The sequence below is a fragment of the Pteropus medius genome, unplaced genomic scaffold (genome assembly GCF_902729225.1).
Source record: "Pteropus medius unplaced genomic scaffold, Ma_sr-lr_union100, whole genome shotgun sequence".
Classification (NCBI taxonomy): domain Eukaryota; kingdom Metazoa; phylum Chordata; class Mammalia; order Chiroptera; family Pteropodidae; genus Pteropus; species Pteropus medius.
The window spans coordinates 1,847,230-1,868,736 of NW_024350922.1; the positions used below are offsets into that span (position 1 = coordinate 1,847,230).

General features: G+C 54.8%; 1 protein-coding gene and 1 pseudogene across 3 annotated transcripts in view; one reads left to right on the forward strand and one right to left on the reverse strand.

The window, feature by feature from the left end:
- USP31 (ubiquitin specific peptidase 31) overlaps window positions 1-21,507 on the forward strand; it is a 47,678-nt gene that overhangs the window by 11,893 nt on the left and 14,278 nt on the right. For 2 of the 3 annotated variants that reach the window (XR_005648065.1, XM_039840228.1), the window contains exons 2-12: window positions 5,634-5,771; window positions 6,859-6,947; window positions 7,035-7,127; window positions 7,686-7,821; window positions 9,950-10,094; window positions 12,085-12,262; window positions 14,593-14,704; window positions 15,270-15,364; window positions 16,607-16,684; window positions 17,242-17,371; window positions 20,838-20,957. Coding sequence is in view for 2 of the 3 variants with exons in the window: in XM_039840228.1 (XP_039696162.1) it covers window positions 5,634-5,771; window positions 6,859-6,947; window positions 7,035-7,127; window positions 7,686-7,821; window positions 9,950-10,094; window positions 12,085-12,262; window positions 14,593-14,704; window positions 15,270-15,364; window positions 16,607-16,684; window positions 17,242-17,371; window positions 20,838-20,957 (1,314 nt within the window). In the remaining variant the exon portion in view is untranslated. Of the gene's footprint in view, window positions 1-5,633; window positions 5,772-6,171; window positions 6,261-6,858; window positions 6,948-7,034; window positions 7,128-7,685; window positions 7,822-9,949; window positions 10,095-12,084; window positions 12,263-14,592; window positions 14,705-15,269; window positions 15,365-16,606; window positions 16,685-17,241; window positions 17,372-20,837; window positions 20,958-21,507 lie in introns of all 3 variants that reach the window. The other variant, XM_039840229.1, reaches the window with a different exon arrangement.
- Window positions 5,069-5,184, reverse strand: LOC120584587 (uncharacterized; annotated as a pseudogene).

Consider the following 21,507-nt stretch of genomic DNA (forward strand, 5'->3'; position numbering starts at 1 on the left):
ATGCCTCCCTGCTGACAGCCATTCTCTCTGGGCAGCCTCGGACCGGGCTGGGAGGAGGGTGTGGGCAGCCGGGGTCTGCGTCTGCCCCGTTCCTGTAGAACACCTGTCGGCACTTTGAGTTGAGCCAGGGTCCTGGTGCAGCTGGGATCTTGGCCACCACGCTCAGTTTCCTTTTCCACTTTCCATTGCCACGTGACGTCAGCCTCACGGATCATGGTGTTTCAAAACCTTTGGTCCCTTCACACCTGAGCGATGGGAATGTTTCAGCAGGAAAAACCCAACGAGCCAGGCCCCCACTGACCCACCACGCAGCCTACAGGAGCAAGCCGGGGACGCAGGGAAGGGAGGGGCCCCAGTAGGGAGACCGGGGGGATCCTGCGGAAGTGACGTGTGCCGCGCCTCCGGATCCTGTCTGTTCTGGCCTCGTGGCTCAACCGTCTGTATCTCCCTTGGGTGTAGCTCCCTTGGGTGCGTGCGTGCCCTTGGCTTTGGCCCTTGCACTGGAGACTTTTTGCAGGGTGGTCGGTGTTTAAACCTCCAGTGTTCTAGTGCTAGGTGGCTCAGGGGACTTCTCGGCCTGCTGTGTTCTGTGCCACGGGGCTGTTGTTGTCATTGTGTGGTCTTTTGAGTAACAACGATGACCCATTCACCTGGCATTTGGGGGAGTACGTTGTTGTTTTGAATATCGAGACTTTAAAATTTCCACTTTTTGGGGGGTAGGTGGCTTGATAGCTCGTTTTACGCACTCACGGTCGCAGAAGCAGTTCACTCTTTCCTCGTGGTTCCGAGCTGCTCTTTGTCCGCCGTGTGGGGGTTTCTCTGGGGCTGGCGGGCCTTACAGGACTCGATGACTGGCTCTGGGTCGCTGCGTTGTCGGATTCTTGTCTCTGCTTTTCGTGATGCCCCCTCTCGCTCTCTGCCATCTTCCTTCATGGCCCGTCCTTAGCTTTCCCCCTGCCCTACCCGGTTTCGCTTCACCCGGGAGCCTGTACCTCTTACTCCCTCGTTCCTGTATTTTGCAGTTTCTGATTTCTTCTGGTTAAGTAACCAAATAAATGGAATCGGCTCTGAATAAGACTAAATAAACTGCCAGTGAGTTAGGGCCCGAGAGGCCGGCTAAGTTAGGAAGCTTTAGTGTTTTCCCTTTTTGAAGTCAGCCAGCTTTTAAAGAGCTTGTGATGCAGCGTGGCACATGTACGTTAAAATGCACACCTCATCCGTGTACAGGCTGACGAATTTCCCTTAAGCGATAGCACCTCGTGTCTCCCCCACCCGGGTCCACCTCTGAGGACACGTAGGTCACCTCGCCTCCACCCGAGGAAGAGTCCTGTGACCCGGAACGTTGGTTGGCCCTGTGGGACGCCCCCCTCCACTCTGGCCTCCTGCCCGGTGTGCGTTCTCCTTCCCGGGGCTAAGCTTTCACCGCCCTCCTGGCAGGTCGGAGTGGCCTGAAAAGGCCCCTGGCGAGTGTGTGTAGGCGTAAACTCTCCTTCCGTCCCTCCTTTTTCTCTGATGCTAGCTGCTGTCACATTTTTCCTCCAGCGATAAGGTCAGCTCAACTTGGGCTTCAGGTTTATTTAGGACCAAGGGAGGCAGAACGCCGTGGTCCCAAGGCTCCCCACGTGTGTCTGGCTGAGAACGGCGGAGTCCGCGGCGCAGGGCAGCCTGCCTCGCTGGGCGCATGCCCCGCCTTCCGTGCTGAGGTCTGGCTTCTCTGCCTGAGGTCGTTCTGGGTACCTCCCAGCCGTCGTCGCCAACGGTCCTTTTAGACAATGTGGAGAATACAGAAACACATAAAGAAGGAAGATAAACTGCCCATTTGAGAAGTTCGAAATCACGCTCATAGGTAGTTTTGTATCTTCTTTCCCTTGTGTTATGCATTTTGTTCTCCATGTTTTCTAAAACAAACATTGTGACATTCCACGGTAGGAATGTATAATAATTTCTTGGGCATTTAGGTGGCCTTCCTCGTTTTTCTGTTTTGACTTTTAACTGTTAAAGATTATTACACTTAACATATGATGACCTTTTAGTTACATTAGGGCTGGGCGTCTGCTTTTGCATTGTACTGATTGTTAGCCAAAATTCCTTCCTTAAAAAAACGCTTTTAAAAAGCTTTATTTTACTGTGTTGGGAAGAATATTAGAATGCTTTGGGAAATGATAAGGAGCCCCCCAAAAAGACACTTTTAGGTTACTTGGGTTATTCGATTGGCTGCATAAACCCGTCGTGGTGGCCCGAGCTGACTTTAAACTTGGAGCCGGCTGGGCCTGGCTGCTCGTGATCAGTTGGGAGGCCGGGGCCTCACGCTTCCCACCTCGCTCTCGCAGAGCCGCTCGAGAACCAGGAGGTGAACGCTCTCCTTGTCGTCGCTGATGAGAGACAGATGGCCTCCAAGCCAGATCTTTGTGTCCCGTTTGCTCTGTCACATCCCGGGACAGCCAGGCAGGACAGTGCCCCTCACGTGCTGCAGCTTGCTCCCCTGACGTATAGTCCGAATCCCTCCATACTCCGCAGGTAATAACTCAGCTAGATAAACTGCATTTTTTGCTTCTGGGCCATAGGAGAAAGCTGCACTTGACAACAAAACAAACACAGATTTGTTTAAGAGCAAATAAACTCCCGGAAGGCTCAAGCTTGGTGCAGCTGTGGCTCGGTCTCCTTCACGTTTTACTCTGCCTCGAGAGTTGACGCTCGGAATGAAGAGGGAAGAACATCACTTACTGATGAAGGGTTATGGACACGAGGGTTCTCAAGCTGTCTCAGTAGGATGGCTGAAGAATATGGTAACTTGGGACAGGTTACTTCACTTCTCTGAGCCTCAGTTTTTCCATCTGTGGATAATGATGACACAACATAGGGAACTTTCTAGGGATCGATTTTATAGGAAATTACACCCACAAACAGTACGACGCTCGATGCGTTACAGGCGCTCAGATGTCAACGGCCACTGCTGTTGCCACTCTTCGTGTCGGGCACTGCATGCGTCGGTCCTGGGGAAACAACATCGAGACATTCCTGGTGGCTGTGTGTTGGTCACGCTCGTCAGATAGTTCCTGGTGCTGCGAATCAGTGTCGTGAGTGATGCAACAGTTACAACAAGGGAGCCCCCCAGGAGTTTTGGTGCTTTGGGGAGTAAGCCTTCAGAGATTTTCCACTTGGCCACGTTCTCTCTCATTCTCGGCTTCTCACTAGCAATAGAATTGTTAAAAAAAAAATCACACTCAAAAAAGGCCGGGGCCGACCAGGTCCCACTGCAGACTAATCACACCAGTGGCATCCGTGCTCTGCTGCCAGGACACGGTTTTTATTTTTTAAAAATTCCCCAGATGATTCTAATGTGTAGCCTGGGGTCGGGAGCCAATACTTTAGATCTTTCTCTCTCTCTCTCTTTGGTGTGTTCCAGGATTATATAGTATCGTAGGGTAATTCCTTTTTCTTGACTTTTGAAACTTACGTAACAGCTGCCATCTAGTTTTAGTGTTTATAAAATGCTTCTGTGAGCTCATCGAAGCCCCACAGCAATCTTTTAAGAAAAATATAATCACCGTTTTTGCAGAAAAGCTAGCAGAGACTCAGAAATACAGAATGAAAGGTGACGGAGGGAGGACTGGGACTCAGGCACTGGGGGTCCAGCGCCCCGTTTCAGTCGCGTTTGCGGGGGAGGCTTGCGGCCGCCGCGTCCAGACCGGGAGGCCGTCTCTTGCCGCCGCTCTCGGCCTGCGCAGCGTCGTGGTCTGTTGAGAAGTCCGCGCTCGTCGCTCACCTGGCGGAACCGCATGGCGCGCGTTCCTTCGTACAGCTCTTCCCTGTACCCGGCTCCGGTGCTCTTGACCACACTCCTGCCCTTCGTATGGTTTCTGGAAACGCAGCAACCATCTCTCCGCCCTTCATTTTCGAGGAGGCCCGCGCCCTTTCCGGCTTCCAGCAGGCAGAGGGCCCTTGCTGGCCAAGTCCATTCAGATCCTGAGTTTGGCTCGTGAGCCCTGGGACACTTGTGCCCTGTGTTAGGTCCTTGTGTCCCTAATGGTCACGGAGCTCTGTACCAGACATGACGCTGCCTTCCGTCCTGCAGCACGTCCTGAGGGCCGTTAGTACATCTTGCTGTGGTTTGTCTTGTCTGGGCAGAAGTGAAATCAGTAGACCCTGCGCACCTGCAGCGGGAGATGTCGCCACTGGGAAGCGTCGCAAAGAGGAGCGTGTGGGCCGCGTGCGTTCAGTGAGCTTCCTGTGAACTCCCCCTTACTGCGATGCCATGCTTTGGGGCGAGGCTGACCCGGAGCAGTTTCTGCCCCAGTTACAGAGGCTTCTGGAAGTTTCTGTGGCCTGTTTAGTCGTGCCCAGCAAAAATCCTGTCGAGCAGCTTCAGCGCGGCGCTGGGCATGCAGCGGTGGTGGACAGCTGCCGGAGGGGTTGCAGCAGTGGGGACAGGGAGCACAGGTCCGATGCGAGGCCATCTGATGAAGAACCTCGTATTGTCTCCTCCCTGTCATTTGATGGACACTGTCCATGAAATATTTGCTTTGACGCATAACGAAGTATTTATTTTGGCTAATTCGTTTCTTAGGGTGTGTGTGCTGAGAACTCCCCCACTCCCCCACTGGGAGTAAGTGAAGCCTGCTGTGCTTCTGGTAGTATGTGCGCTACCTGCACACGAGCTCATCCCCGCCCTCGCTGTGTACCTAAGACTTCCTCCACGAAACACGCACAGAACCCGGGACCCCTGCCGCCCATCTGTGAGCTCCCTGCACCCATAACCACCCTCACCTTCTCTCTGTCCCCCAGCCCCAGAGGCGGCTCCTCTGCCCTGACTCCCTCCTCGCCCCTTCCTGACGATCGTCTCTCTTCACGTGTCTCCTTTCCGGCAGCTGCTTCCGTCAGCACGCGGGGCCCTTGCTCTCTGCGTCCCCGTCCAGGTGGTCCGAGCATCTTTCCTGCTTCTGCGTGTAATGCGGCTTCCTGGGCGTGGGTGGCAGCCTTCCTGCAGCTGCGTCGCCTTACCGTTTGCTTAACCAATTCCCATTTTTTTCTTTTCCTTTTTTTAAAAATTTTTTATTATTATTATTTACACCTACAGCACTTGGTATTCCTAGGCGGTCTCCCATCCAAGTACTAACCAGGCCCGACCCTGCTTAGCTTCCGAGATCAGACATCGGGCTTGTTCGGGGTGGCGTGGCCGTAGAACACGGACCGCGGCTCCACCGGGGCGCGAACCCAGGACCTTCTGCGTGTAAAGCAGACGTGCTAACCACTACGCTATGGAGCCACATCCAACTTTTTTTTTTTTATTGGGGTATTAGTGTCAGGTGTATACTCACTTTGGGTGTACTGATGATGCGACATTTGTAACAGTTCTCATTTTTCACCAGTCTTTTGCTAGTAAAAAGCCTGGTGAATGACTGTCTTCCGAGGCGTCTCAGCCACTTTGGTGGTCTCCTTTAGGGGACTCCTCTGGGTGGGGATGCGGGCCAGGTGTGCCCTTGGGGCGGGCATGCAGTGAGCCCTGCCTGGGCGCCATGGGCCTTCCGGGAATACCAGCACCCTCGAGACCTTCCCTCGCTCTGGGGACTGTGAGCGGTTTGTCCTCAGAGCCGGGACTCACCCGGCTGCTGCCGATCTGTTCACCTGCACAGAGCATCGTGTCGAAGAACGCGCTGCAGTACCGGGGGAACGCGCAGCACGACGCCCAGGAATTCCTGCTGTGGCTCCTGGACCGAGTCCACGAAGACCTCCATCACGCCGTGAAGCAGGGCGGCCCGCCTCCGGTGAAGGTGAGGGCGCCCAGGGCCCCGGCCACGCGTGCCTTGCACCCAGTTAATACGGTGATGCTGGCTCGGCTCCGGGCGAGTGCAGGGTTCATGGGTGCCGGGGTTCCGCCCTGTTTCCTGCCGGGAGACATGAGGCGCCGGCTCCAGGGGGCCCGGTGCATCCAGCGCGAGGGGCACGTGTGCACGCGTGCTGAGCCGTAGACCACGTTCAGTGTCCCATCCCACCACACTGTTTAAGCAGAAACTTGCTTCGGTTCCGACGATCCCCGTGCCTGCAGAGTGAGCACGCGATCCGAAAGGGGTGCGTGGGGCCTCTGTCCCCGTGACTGGGCCTGAGTCTGGGAACTCAGCCCCTGGAATGTTCTCCCGAGGCCCGGCGGTCCATTCTCATTTTTGTGCACAGGGCCTGAATGTGACGGGTACTGTGATTTGCGCAGTGGCAATAATTCCGACCAAAGGCTGGCCTTCCTCTCGCGGCTTTTAAAATTTTTGGTAATTCTGCTCTGTATCTCAAATTTTAAATGTCTAGTTTTGGAAAGTTGTTAAATATTTCGATTCGAGGTCTTTTGGTCCCTGAACACTCTCTCCTGTCGTATGACTGTGTCTGCGGCTGACTCCCTCCCGGCAGATGGAGGTGACCTCGGGGCCGGGCTTGATGTATCTGTGCCCTGAGGCCACGTGGTGCTCTCCGCCCGTGGGGGCGGGACTCCGTAACGCCAGGAACGGAAGCTCCGGGAGCAGGAGCAGGAGCGTAACGAGGGGGTGATGGGTGCCAGGGAATTCAGGCCTGGGAGGAACCGGCGATCGGGGTTGGTTTCCGGAAGGCGTGGGAGGGGCGTCACAGTGGAGGCGGGGCTCTTAGCGCCTGGGGAAGATCGGCCTCGACAGGGCGGGGGAGGGGAGCATGATGTGGGCGGGTCTGCGGCCGGTGGTCCCGTGACCCGGTCCTGCCAGCAGTCACGTTTCACTGAAACATCTGGGCCTGACGCGTAGCTCGGCTGGGAAGTCAAGGGCACGTGCGACTTTGCAGGTCAGCTCCCGTCAGTAATGGGCACTTGCGGTCTGTGAAATCGTGCTTTCTTTTGTTAAGCCGCCGTCGGAGACCGGCCTGATGCCCGAGGGACCGTCCTTTCCTGTCTGCAGCACTTTCGTTCAAGAACTGTTCCAGGCGCAGTACAGGTACGAGCCAGCCAGCCTCCCGCGGGCCGTCTCTCGCGTGGCCGTAGGGGGTCTTGACGTGGGTGTCCTACGTTTCTGTCCCCGAAGGTCTTCCCTGACGTGCCCTCGTTGCCAGAAGCAGAGCGACACCTTTGACCCTTTCCTCTGCATCTCCCTGCCAATTCCTCTGCCCCACACCAGGTGAGGACCGACCTAATTCCCGTGTGCTCCTTGTCCTCTGTAGGCTCCCTGGCACCTATCCCTACCTGCTGGACAGGCAGTGGGCCTGGTGATGAACGCCGGCACTTACAGGTTGACGAGCTGCAGGGCGGGCAGGTGCGCGGGACGGAGGTGGCTGTTCGGTGGTCCTCCGCCAACAGTGTGGGGAGGAGAAGGCTGCCGAGTGCCTTCTAGGTTCATCAGAGACCTTACATGGTACTTTAGTTAACTGCCTTTTTTGAACCATTTCTCAAAATTTCCAGGAGTTACACTATTTTTAAGAAACTACAAAGCACGGAACCAAGTATCGATGTGTTCCGTCTTTGCCTGATGAGGACTACCTATGCTGGGGGTCTCTTGATTATTGTCTGATAGTTCTACTCAGTTCTGCTCAGGTGCACACGAGGTCTTTCTGGTCGGCTTCCGAGTCAAGGTGTGGGCGGGCTTCAGTTTTGTTGTGTCGATGTCCAGTCAGGTTTGTTTTGCTTCTGTATTGTAGTCTAAGCAACTAATGAGCAGCTCTGACTTTGATCTGTACAGGCCTCTCTATGTCACCGTAGTGTACCAAGGGAAGTGCTCTCACTGCATGCGGATTGGCGTGGCGGTGCCTCTGTCTGGGACTGTCGCCAGACTTCGGGAGGCGGTGTCCGTGGAAACGAAGATCCCCACCGATCAGGTACCACACCTGCCAGCGCCGAGCACTCAAGGAGCCACAGCGCTGCTCCCTGCCCACCTGGAGCTCCCTGTCAGTTCTTTGCCAGACGCGGTCGGATAGACACAGAAAAGCAGTTGCTTCTCTGTCGAGGAAAAAGAAAATCAAGACCCAGAGGAAAAAATGTCCAAAAACCTTTGCATGCCTCATTGAATCGCGTGTACATTTTTAAAAGGAAAAGCTGTGACTTTGCACCAGGACCTTCTTTTAGCTTTTTTTATAAAGTGTAAACACTTAACTCCCCTTAAATCATTCCTACGGATGCTTCTATGGGAAGAGCATCCTTGCGATATTCAAGGGTCAGGAGAGGCTTTGAGAACTGGACCTCTTCCCGTCAAGGTCGTAAGAACAGCTGTCTCGCTCACACTCCACGAGAGGCTCAGGTCCATTTGTTTTGTGTGCAAAGCTGGGTTGGCTCTTGTTTACAAAAGAGAACGAGAAGTTGTATCCCCCCCCTCCTTTTGGGGGGGTAAATTTTTGATACATAGTTATATTTAAATTGACCCAAAATACTTTTGGCTCTTTGCGATGACATATTTTTGCATGCACTTTTTTTACTCATTCGCTATTATGATTTTATTTTGAAAAACATTCCCTACATAGGATTTACTAAGGAAGGATGACAATTCAGTGACTGAATAGTGTCTCCCTAGATCGCTGCTGGAAGCTACTGTGTCATCGCTTGAGTCGCGAAGTCGCCTCATTGGGGAAGTCACCACCGTAAAACGGTGTCGTACGCAACGGCGTTGCCTGAGAGGCAAGCACCGCACGTGTTCATGGCCGGGCGCTGCACGCTGACAGTGTCCATATTCTTCCTTGCTCTCCAGAGCTCATCGATTCTTTCTTTCCCTTCAAGACGAGGCTAGAGAGGGACGGAGGCGGGTGGCCTCAGCGTGTGTCCGAGGCAAACCTGGTTGTCTCTTGAAAGCTTTCGGTGCTGTCTGGCCCTTTTTACCTGTGGTTTGCACGAGCCATATAGTCACACGTCTGTTCCGACCTCAGCTTGCTGGAGAAAGGGAATGATAGTTGCACGTTCACCTGCAGAAAAACAGTGCGGCCGTTTGAGTCGCCACACAGAGCTGTGCCAGGGATTTCTCTTGAGCTGTTTGTGGACTGCGCCCGCAGCCCTCCCCCTCGTCGACTCGGGGCGTGTTAGTGTCTGCGAAGGGGGGCTTAGGCACCCAGGGGAACCGTGTGACTTGTTCAGGGTCGTCGGCTGCTAGGTGGCAGGCTGGGCCTGGAGCCTCCTCATGCCCGAGCCTGAGCCCCTTCGCTAGGCAGCGCTGCTGAGCGTGTAGCGCAGTCTCTAAACGGCTCCCTCGTTTCCTCCATTTTTTGTTGATTTTTTTTTTTTGTGCAGTACTCAACCGTCTCAGAAACAAAACTTAAGAACCGGAAGTATCTCCTGTTAAGTTTCTGAGAACTAGGAGTTTCTAACCGCAGTCCTCTGCTGCGTACTCATCCCCGTTTTTTCATGCGCATGCACGACATTTATTGTTTTACGAAAATGGACCCGTTTCCACACTTTGGGCTTTACCTTGCTCTGACTGAGGAGGTCTCTCCGTGTTGGTGCAGGCGTGGGTAGCTCGTCCTCTGTCGTAGGTTTGTGATATCAGCAGAGCGTAATACGTTTAACGACTTTCTATTGTTGGACGTTTGAGTTGATTTCAGCTTTTCCCTAATGCAGATACTCATGGTTATTTGACATTTTTTAACCTGCAAAGAACATTTAATGATACCAGAGCATCTCGGGGCCAGACGTGTCCTCCCGGCCTGTGACTGTAGGCGGGCCACTCCGCCTGAAGCTCCACCCCCCAGGGAAGGAGAGAAGCTGTGGGACCTCCCAGTCTCTGCCGCACCGAGACTCAGGGAGCCCGGGGTTCAGTGCCATGGCGCTCCAGCGACGGCAGCCACAGAGACTGCTCTGCTGCCGGGCCTCTTAGTAAAGGCAGATGACATGGGCCCGCAACGTGTGCCAGGGCCCTCACAGTCCAGCGCAGGCCCCGGCGCCCGGGGAAGCCGTTGCTGGGGTCGGGGGGCAATTTGTGTTGACTTCCCGCTCATCCAGCTATTTCGTTTTTCCCCTTTGTAGATCGTGTTAACAGAAATGTACTATGACGGATTCCACCGTTCCTTTTGTGACACAGACGACTTGGAAACGGTCCACGAGAGCGACTGCATTTTTGCCTTTGAGACTCCGGAGAGATTCAGGCCAGAAGGGATCCTCAGCCAGAGAGGTGAATGGCGCCTGCGTCCGCGAGCACCTGGGTGTGGTGGGCCGCTGCCCTCTCTGTCATCCGCGCTGTGACGCTGCGACTTTCAAGTGGTGATAAAGTGCACAGCACACACGGTTTTTATGGCGGCATAAATTTCATGGTGACATATTTCCCCGGAAGAAGGCAGTTCTTCCTGTTTTAGGCAAAGATATTTCCTTGATTCCTAACACTTCCTGTCCCTGTTTGGGGCGACCCCTTTCTGGCTCGTGGCTGACCGTGACCTCCCTTAAGTGGCCTCCTCGTCGGCTTTTGACAGCCCTTGGGAAGGTATTCAGTGTCACAGCCGATGTATTCATTCATTTCTTCCTTTAAAACATATATGTATATTTCGGTGTTTTGGTACCAGCTTTGATGTTTAATTTCTAAATTCTAAAATCTGCTATAGAACATTTTCCTGACACTTTTAAGAAATGTGCCACCGACGTGCCGCCTGCTCTAAACTGTCCCTCCAGTCGGCTCTGCTGAGAACCGAGTCCCCAGCTCCTGCCTCGCCGTGTCGCCCTCCACTCCACGGGTGACATGCAGGGTGGCAGTTTCTCCTCATCCTTGCCGACATTCATGTTCCTCCTTTTGACTGTGGCCATCCTCGCAGGTGTGAGGTGGTGTCATCGTGGTTTCGATGTGCATTTTCCTAATGACATATGGTGCTGATCATCTGGGTGGTTGTCGGCCATTCGTATATCTTCTTTAGAGAAATGTCTAGTCAAGGTCTTTCCCTCTGTTTAAACTGGGTTGTTGGTCTTTTTGTTGTTGAGTGTGAGAGTTCTTTCTATATGCCGGGTACAAGACATTTACCCGAGATAAGACTTGCAAATGTTAGCTTCCTTCAATGGGCCATCCTTTCACTTTCTTGACAGTGTCTTTTGATACACAGAAGTATCAAAAGTATTCATTTTGATGAAATCTAATTTATCTTATTGTTGCTGCTTACGCTTTTGGTGTGGTATCTAAGAATCCAGTTTTCCTCATGTTCTTTTTTTAGAACTAATTCCGTTGGCATTTGTTTTGGTATTGACTGTGCATTTGTTACTTTGAATTGCTGTAACGCTGACGTACCGTGATAGCTTTAGCAAATCTTATACCGACGACTGTCTAGGTTATTGCCAGAATTCTGCTATAAATACCTTTGCGTAAACCATTTTTTATTTTGTTCTCCTTCTGGCGGCATCATCGTCGTCGTTATTTTGTGTGTGTGTGTGCGTGGTGGAGGGCGTCTCTTTCCTGCTCTCCAGTTGGAGTGTTACTTGCTTAGGCTGTACTTGCAGAGGATTAAAGAAGTTACTTCGTCAAGCGTCTCCTGAGTTCCCGCTAAGTGCAGGATCCGGTGCCGGCTGCTGACTTGCCGGGGGCCCCGGCTGACAGATGGCGCTGCTTTGGGGCCTTTCTGAATGGCAGTCCCGTGCCTGCCAAACACATCTGTTCACTCTCATGTAGGTCGATGTAGTCTCACTGATCGTGTAGTCTCACTGATCGTATCGGAGTTCTGGGATGGCTGTGAGTCTAGTTGAGTGTAGTTTCTTTAGTTTCTTAGAAATCCGGCTCTTGAGTCAGGGAGAAGCAGCTGCGTTGTGATATCGACAGTCGTCTCACACGCACTGGTCTTTATGTTTTATGAAGACGGGGCGTGGCATATACGGCTGCCCTTTAGCTTCGTCGTGCTGGGTCATCTCTACAGACCGGCCCGTCTAACGCTGTATCTAACAGTCACCGAAGCGAAGGGTCTTAATCTGCAGTGTCTAAGATAGGTCAGGCTGGTCTGAGTAGCCGATGCTGAGGAAGCGAGCGTGCCCCTGGGCGAGTCATCTCAGGGCAGGCCATCCGTTCCTTTATTTTTTGGTTGCAGTTTAAATTCCACAGTAGCAACTTCTTAACTTCTCTACCAGGTACATGTCTTTATTGAACGACAAGAGTTTTGAAGAGATACAGTAAGTTGTCTTTTATTTTATTTCAGGAATCCACTTAAGCAACAACCTGAACCACTTAAAGTTTGGCTTGGATCACCCCGCACTATCTTCGACACAAGCAGCAGCCAAGCCGGGGAGCACGGACTCGCCCCCAACGAGGGCGGGGGGCGACAGGATCGTCCTGTTAGTGTGTAACCGAGCCTGCTCGGGGCAGCAGGGGAAAAGGTGAACACCCGCCACTCTCCAATAAGCGCGATGTTTTCAGATGTTGTCAACAGTAAAAACGTCCTTACCCGTCGTGGTTAGTTTTCCATTCTGGCCTTTAGAAAGGGGTGTAAGTGGTAAGTGGGCCTGACCTGAGGGTCGGCAGGGGCAGGACACAGTCAGAAAGGCTTTTCAAGCCCAGGTAGTCATCAGGGCTCGGCTCCTCCGGGGCTCCAGACCCACAGACCTGGAAGCCAGCGGAGGCTTGGTGAGCGAATCCAGCTTCTTGCTTGACAGCTGCTGATGGCTGCCGGGTCCTTTTTAATTCTTCACAGATCTCCTCGGATGGTCTGTGCCCCTCCGTCTTCTGTTGCAGACCGAGCTCGCTCCCTTCCCCCGTGAACCCAACCCCCCAGCACTCCCGCCTTGGTGGAGGGCACCGCGCCAGGTTGGGCTGCGTCAGGGAGGAACTGGGAGGGGACAGCTCGCAGGTCTGTCTCCCTCCATAAGAACTTGCGGGAGTTTTAGGTTGTCTTTTAAAGTGGCCTTATCACCATAGTAATGCAGCTGAGCAAGCACAAGGTGGGGATGTGTTTCAGGGAAGAAGGATGTGGAGTTTTTAATCTTTGTCAGGGTAGCATTTACATGAGCCTTTTAGAATGTTGCTTTGAAATAAGCTGCTTTGTTAAGGACGGTAAATGACAAATGCATAGTGTGTGCATTTATGATTCATTAGCAAATGCTTCAGTGTGTCGGGCACTGTCCTAGACGCTGGGGATGCACCAGCGCCCAGGCAGACGGGGTCTTTGTTCCCGTGGAGCTTCCGGCCTCGTGAGGGCAGCGTGACTAAACAAGGGCACGCTTTTAACTTCAGACAGGCATTTCCACTTTGAAGATGTTAGAACAGGTTGGGATGGTGGCGTGTGCTTGGTGGCCAGGGCTGGGGGCTGGGCGTGCTGACAAACCGCATCAGGGAGGGAGGTCAGAGAGGCCTCCTGGAGGAGGCATCAGCTGGCTGAGCTCAAGTTGAGAAAGAGGGGTGAGCTGCGTGAATCTCTGAGGAGCGGGGTCCCAGGAAGAGGCGATATCGAGTACAGACGCAGAGCCTCGGGGGAGCTCGGCATGTTTAGGGGACAGAAGGGAAGGGGGCGTATCGTTTTTATGTAAAATGCAGGACCTGCGGAATCCTCTTTCTGACGCTAGTCCCTTAAAACCGAAGACACTGTCACATGAAATGGGGCCGGCTGGTTTGCACATCGTGCTTGTGACTTATGTCACACCATAGCCATCTCTAGGCAGATAGGCTCGCTGCTGAATGCCACTGGGCATGAACTGTTTGCTTTGGTTAGGGGTAGGTTTCCCGGGGACGCCTCTGCTTCGGCCCGTGTCATGGTTTGTCTGACTGTTACCTGCTCACTCACTCGCTCACTAAGCAGCTGCTGTTTTCTAGGCATTGGCTGTGTGGGCGGGAAGCCAGTGACTTGCAGTCCCTGCCCAGAGCTCCCGGCCCGCGGGGGCAGGACAGCAGTCAGGCGGTGCTGCCCGCGCAGGTGGCTAGTGCCACGGCAGTCAGGGGCGGGTCGGCCGGGGCTTCTGGGTGTGAGCACACAGCCCGGGAGGGGGTGGGAGGGCACTGCGGCCCGAACGGAGACCCGGTGTGTGAGCAGGACACAGGGCACAGCGAGTAGGTCTGAGTGGCTGGGGCTCAGGTGAGTGAGGCCGGGCCGGCGGCCTCCGGCTCTGCCGCGTTCTGGAATCGCCCACCTTGCCCTGAGAAGTCTCCGCGCCAGCCGCTGGCCAGAGTGACGGCCACCGCATCGTGGGGCGGCGCGTGGGCATCATACTGCTCGGTGATGTCAGTATGCAGACCGGGACGGGAACCCTGGCCCCGCCTCTGAGTCCCCAGCAGCAGTGGGCTGCCCGGCCTTCTCCCCTTTGCCGGGGGCTGACCCCCAGTGTCGCCAGGCTCTGTCGCTGGGCCTTCCGGCCTCTGGCACCTCACCCCCTGTACGTTTGGCTGACCCCCCGCTCTTTGCCACACTCACGTCCGCTGCCACCCTCTTTCCCACCGTCTCCGCTGGCCTCGTCCTCTTGCTGCCGATGTCCTAGCATCACGCTCCCCTAGAAGCCAGCAGTGGACGAGCTGTTAAATTTCATTTAGAAATCTCAGCTTCTCTCTTGGTTTTTACACCCACTCATGAGAGTGACTATTAAATTTCCTGTTTGTGTTATTTTGAGAACTGTCCCAAAACCAATTATGTAGCGATTCCATTTAAGAAGGTCACGGGTGGGAATCACAGCATCGGAGGCATTGCCACCATTTAAGGCGGTGACAGGTCTGTGTGTGCTAGGTTCGGGCCGCCCTTCGTGCTGCACCTGGAGAGGACGGTGGCCTGGGATGTCCTGCAGAAGGAGATCTTGGAGAAGATGAAGTATTTCCTGAGGCCCACGGTTTGCATTCAGGTGTGTGCGCTCGTCAGTGCTCCCCCCGGCGCATGCGTGTGCCACCCACAGAACCGCCACCGCGGGGACTCGGAGCTCGGGGCTCTGCGTCAGGCAGGGCTGGGGGGCTCTGCGTCAGGCGGGCTATGTGGGGCTGGGTGCGAGTGTCCCGTGGGGCCGGCGGGGCTCCGACTGTCAAGACTGGGGATTAGCCCTCATTTTGTGACGGGAGCTGGCTCTGCAGGGTCCCCTTTCTCCTGTTCGTCTAGTAACGTTTAGCACGTTGTCTGCTGGGAGGGACTGTGGAACAGTTTCTGCATTTTCAAAGTCAGGGTCACGGTGGTAAGGCACCCACGGGAGACTTACGTTAACGTGCAGCTGTAGGCACGTGACCTGTCTTGCACGACGTGTTTGATGCGTGAACTGCATATGGGTAAATGGTGTTTCAAGCGTGCTGGACAGCAGCCGCCCGGGTCCGGGAAGGGCTGGGCGGAGTGGTTCGTGCTGCCTCTCGTCTGTCTGGAAAGGCCGCGGCGACGCCGAGGCCCTTGAAGAGGCCCTGAGTCTCCTCTCCCACTCCACGCAGGTGTGTCCCTTCAGCCTGCGTGTGGTCAGCGTGGTGGGGATAACGTACTTGCTGCCCCAGGAGGAGCAGCCGCTGCGCCACCCAGCGGTGGAAAGGTGAGAACACACTGAGACGTCGGCCGTGCCCGCGGGTAACTCCTTCCTGCGCCGCCTCACAGAACGGCTGTCATTTCCACTGACGGGCTCGCTTAGAAATTCCTTATTCGACATTTGATTCCTGGTTGGCTGTGATATGTCTTACGATCTTTTTCAAAATCAGAAAAGCCTGGTGCGCTCCTGAGAGAGGACGTTGCCATCCCCCAGGCTGCGGAGACAGTGCGCCCGTGTCCGCCGGGTCGGCGTCCACGGTGGGGCGCCCGTCATCCCCTTCCGTCCTCCAGATCCCTGCCCCGCAGCCCGCTGCCTGGCACCGAGGAGGGCCCGGGCGAGCGGGGCGGCTGCGTGCGCCCCCGCGTGCGTGCTTTCCTCTGCCCACCGCGCCCACCCTCTCGGCCTCTCTCACACCGCCCCTCCCCCCGACGCCGAACCAGTCACCACACTGTGCCGCCCCGTGCTTTCCACAGAATTGTCACGCTCCCACACGCCACCGTGTTAATAGTAATGTGCGTTCTACATACGTGACATAAATGTGAAAACTCACCTCACTGTTTTTATCATAATGACTTTTTCCAACAAATATCATGGTGCCTGCATTTCAGGATTCAGAAAAGTCTACAGCATGGTCCTGTTTGAAAGCAGGCCACTGGTTTTAGAGATGGGAGTGAATAGATAACGACACAGAACATTTCAAACCATGAGAAACAGCAGATGAGTGATGTCGACTGTTCACGCTGTTTCTCGGGAGACGCTCTGAGCCAGGGACTCGGCGGGGCTCCATGGGAGCGGGGCAGGTGGCACTCCAGCGGTGCCTTGCAGAAGGGCACCGTTTGGGTTGATGTGGGCATAGTCCAGGGTCAGGCGTGGCTCGTGGGAATGGGAAGAGTCACAGCAGCGGCTTTGTCCCCAGAGGGGCTGTTGCTTGATCGCTCTTTGGGTTGGTGAGAAATTGGGTAAAAAATTGGAAAGCTCATAAAGAACATCCAGGAGTGGTTGTGGACAGCGTTATAATAATAACACGGTTCTAAATTTCTTCCAGTTTCTTTATTTCTACATCGGGCTGTCCAGGTGTAACGTAGTTAACAAATATGAGGTCATCATAATGGTCTCAGTGGAAACTTTTTCTGTAATCACATCATGATTTCAGATTTCAGATAGGATGATCATATTTAAGTAAAACCATTTATTTAGAAAATAACATGTAACTTCCCTCCCCTCCCCTCTCGCTTCCATTTCCTACAGGGCATTAAAATCTTGTGGACCGGGTGGCACGGCTCACGTGAAATTAGTGGTAGAATGGGACAAGGAGACTAAAGATTTGTGAGTATCTTTCACTTAGTGTTTGTCGTCATTGTTTTCGTCGTTTTGAAAGCACACCTGTGATCTTTTAAGTTAGCTGAAACCCAGATCGCTCTTGTTTTTAGCTAAGTGCCCAAACGTGTTGCGGTCCCTTAGTTAAGCAGTTTATCATTTCTCTGCTGTGCATTTCGTTGCTTATTGCTAATGACACAGCAGCGACATCGTCGTGTGTCTGCATATCTGTCATAGGTCTAATTCCTTCGACTTGTATTCCAAGCTCATCACCTCTGGTAAGTTTTACCAAAAGCATGCCCTGGGTTCCAGAGAACAAGACTGTATGAATTAGCACAGTTCATGGCCAGTTCCAGAAAAACCAACTCCAGGTTTTTCCTCGAAGATAACTTTCTAGGTAGAGAACTCCTCACGAGCGTCTTGGAACATGGGGAATGGAGTTACCTCTTACTTTCTTGCACGCTCATCGTTTTGGTGATGACTTCATAGCCACGCTGGGAAGCTGGGGTTGCATTTGGCGTCAGTTTTGCAAGACATTCTCCAAAAAATGCTCCCCCCCCCCACAGCTTGTTTGTAAACACCGAAGACGAGTACATCCCAGATGCAGAAAGTGTCCGTCTGCAGAGGGAGCGTCATCATCAGCCTCAGACGTGCACTTTATCGCAGTGTTTCCAACTCTACACCAAAGAGGAGCGGGTAAGGGTCGGGCGGCACTCCCGGCGCATGGCATGGTGACGGCGGAGAGACAGAAGTGTCCCAGAAACTGCCTGAGGGTTTGGCGCTGGCGTAGGTTCTGCAGACGTGATGGGTCTCCTAGCGTTACTTCGTTTAGGACTTTATCAGAAGGAGTGTTTAAATTTCTAGAAAAAGTCGATGATGGATTGAAATGCTCTAGGAATGAACCTCTGTAGTTAATTTTTCTCCTTTTTAATAGTTAATGATAAATTTGGTTTTTTTTTTTGAATTTGTTTTTTTTTTAGAAATTTTAAATCATTTTCCTCGGTAACTAGAACACTGATTCTCGACCTTTCGCCACTACGAACGTAGGCGCCAGGACCTGTTTAAATTGAATTATAATTAAATAAAGTTAAAAACTCAGGTTTCTAGCAGCATCGGCCACCCTTGGGGCGCTCAGCGGTGGGGCGCCCCGCCCCCCCATTAGAGACAGGCCCACCAGCAGCATACCTCAGTGCTCGGCTGGGCGGCAGACAGGCCTCTGTGGATGGGGCTCAGGCCTGTGTGGCTTTTAGGCCTCTCCGGGTCTGTGCACCTTGAGAAGCCTGGACCAGCGCATGTGGGGTGCTCCGTGACTCGACGTTCGGGGTCGTATTTTGACGGCGAGAGCTCGCGCGGACACACGGAACCATGCGAGTCCAGGTCGGAGGGGCCGTGACCCTCCTCTCAGTGGCTGGCTTCTGCCTTTTTCAGGTAGGGGTTGCGCATCACGGCTTGCCTACCTTGGCGAGGCGTTTGCCCACTCAAGAGATTCTCCTCTGATGGAGACTGAAGTCCATCTGAAGTATGTCCCCAGGGTACTGCAGCTGACAGGTGTCCCCTCTCTCGAGTTTATTACAAACAGTTGAGGACAAATATTTGTCCTTCAAATATTTAAAATGTTTTTCATCTCACCAAATCTCCCCCCACCTCCCAGCAAGCTGTTCATAACCAGTTTCTTTAATAATAGTTTTCATAAGACGTATTTTTTCAGTCTGGGGCTTATGTAAAGTAGTTGGCTGTGAAACTGGTTGGTTGTGGCCTCTGTGTAGCAGCTCATCCTGTTTAGCTTTTTTTTTTAATTGATTTGGGCGATGTTCGCGCATGGCACAAAGCTCAAGGGCGAGCAGTCCCAGGTGATAGCAGTGGCGTTCTACAGAACATCTCACGGACCCGGGAGGATGGGTTCAGCCAGCAGGATGCTTGTTGATAGGGAAATACATTTCGTCCAGGAAATGTTGGTGGTGTGCGCTGGGCCCTGTGCCAGGTACCAGGGTGCGGCAGGTAGCCAGACTAACGTTTCTGCCTCAGGCTGTTTACAGCCTAATGCGGTAAACAGCTAAACAAGTAAACTATGCGAATGTGGGCCCTGAGGGGAAGGGACGGGCGTGGCTGGGAAACAAATGAGGCCCGTGGCTGGAACACGGGGGCAAAGGGGGAGTTAGGGGACTATCCTGATCACAGGATCGTCCTGGGCTCCGCGTGGCACACAGGAAGCGTCTGACAGGTGCGTGCCGCAGTGAGTGAGTGAGCGAGTGCTTCCTGGGCCGTTCGGTCATGGGCTCCAGAAATAACAGGACACACATAGGAGAGGAGAGGCGAGGCTTAGCAGTGGGCCGTGTGACCGTAACGGGGTTTGGCCGTCTGCAGGCTCGGTGGGTCAGCAGTGTCAGGTGGGCGCCAGCCACTGCGGCCTTCAGGATGCGTTAGAAACCGTCCAGAACGCGGATGGCGCCAGTGCTGCCCTTTTTACGACCTTGAACGTCCACTGTCCTGAGCCCGGCAGACAGTCCTGAGCCCGGCAGACCGGGGCACGGCCGGAGCGAGTGGTAGGGAGCAGAGCCTCTGATGCAGTCGGGCGGGGGCGGCAGGAGGACCCAGGCGCTTCAGGGACCCCACCCCCGTGGATGAGGGCGTGGACTCAGTGTTGTCTAAAAAGCAGAACGTGAAGATTGGAAGTCGCAGGGAGAGTGGCTTTGTCTTCCAGTGAGGAAGAGCTTTGTCAGGATCGGCTGGGGACAGAACAGCTGCCTGCTGGGAGACTCCCCTTCATCCGCTCGGCGGAGGTGGCTGGACCAGCAGTGCTCGGTGTGGCCCGCAGGCCGGCAGCACTGTGTGGCAATTTACGACGAGACAAGACTTGGGGGTATTTTGGGAACTATCATAGCTACGAGACGTCGCCATCACGTTCATAGTGTGTCTCACGAAAGTACCCGTTTGAAATGCATTGGAGGTTAAAGGACAGACAGTCTGCTCCTTCAGCACGCGCTCTGGGCTGGCTGGATGGCCAGGGATGCGGGGTCGTCGCCACACGGTGTGGACTGGCCAGGTGGACTGACCAGTCTGTCCGATTCGCCTTTTCCCAGCCACACTCTGCTCCTCCCGTCTTTCCGGCAGAGCTGATGGGGTCTCCATCGTGCGCCCGTCCCCGCAGCCCGCTTCCTGTCACACTGCCGGGCCCACGGCACCGACGGCGGTTCCAGCTCTTCTTCCTGCGCCATCCCAGACCTGACGCTGTCCCCTGCGGTTCTCAGTGGCCCCCAGTGTGCTCAGCCTGCATTTGACCCTGCAGGGCTGGGACTGGTCACCCTCAGTTCTCACCACTCTTTTTGGTGGGCGCAGACGGACTGCGTCTGATTTGCCCGTTTGCCTGACTCCGCGTCCTCAGGCTTGCGTTTCCCCTGAAAGCCGGCACTCTCTGTGGTTCCGTCCTTGGCTTCTCTCTGCTCCGTCTCAGCGGGCACCGCCTTCCGGCCCCTGGGCCCCCGTGGCCTCGTCATGTGGAAGGCCCCAGACCTGTTGCAGCTCTGACCTCCTGAGTAGGTTTAGACTCTCTCCCCAGGCACGCTGGCTGGCACCCCTCACCATCACCCGCAGAGGCGGCGTACGTGGGTGCGCAGTCCCAAGTTGACATGTAGGACGATGTTGAGAGCGAGAGGAGCTTGTTTGGAACCCGGGGAGGTGGAAGACGTCTGGGTGAGAGAGCGGGGTGGACGCTGACGTCAGGCGGCGCCCGTGGGGACGGAGAGGAGCAGACGGGAAGGAGCAGCAGACAGAGGGAGTTTGGACGGACGTGGGGCAGGAGGAAGCGGGACGGGCTCAGGGTTTGGGGCAGCCCCCGCGGTCTGCCTCTGGCGGGTGAGGACATGCGGGGGGCGGGGGGAGGGACTGCAGCGATGGGCAGGCGACGAGGTGGGGAGTGTGCCGAGGTCGGGGTGCTTGTGTGCCATCAGCGTCCCCTGCAGCGTTCACCTGTTCCCTCGCTCCTTTTCGAGAGAGAATCTGTGCAGCAGACATCTGGGCGCCAGCTCTGGCCAGAGGCCACGCTCGATGGTGTTTCCCACGGACTGCGTCACACGTTGTTTCTGGAGAGATGCTGGTTGTCTCTGCCGCCTGCACGGAGGCCTCGCCCCGCGTGGCGCTGACGTGGCCGCGCTCCTTCTTTCAGCTCGCCCCGGACGACGCCTGGCGCTGCCCGCACTGCAAGCAGCTACAGCAAGGGAGCATCACGCTGAGCCTGTGGACGCTGCCCGACGTGCTCATCGTCCACCTCAAGAGGTTCCGGCAGGTGAGGGACCCAGAGCCCTGGGCGGTTTCCCGCGCCCTGCTGCCGAGCTGCCCCCGCCGTGTCGCAGGCACGTCTGCCCCTGTGTTTGGGGTCCCGCTTTGTCCTTTCCCAGAGCAGAATGTGAGCATCCTCTGCCCCCCAAAATCCTGAACATTCCAGTTCGTAGTATAGAGAGCGTTCTTCCTTCTTGAGGGCTGGCTTTCTGTTTGTGAACGTTGTGCTTAAATGTTGCCGAACGTATTTGGGGATCAAAAAAGGCAGAGCTGCTTTCTGGGGGCAGGTGGGATCACATTTCTACCTGAAGTAATAATGGCGTCGTCCTGCCCCAAGGAGGGGTAAGCGGTGGGTGAGTCAGAAACATGCACAGAGAAAACCTGATCTGGGTTATCCTGCTCTGTGAGTCAGTTTTTCCAAGGTGGCTGCCTGTTCCCCAAGGCTGGGATTGTCCTGGGCAGCCCCGTAAGAGGTAGGTGGAGGTACCCCGCAGAGGAGCCTCCGGCCTGGCTGGAGGAGGGTTCGCATCTGGGATGGGGCGGGCACTCGGTGGGGA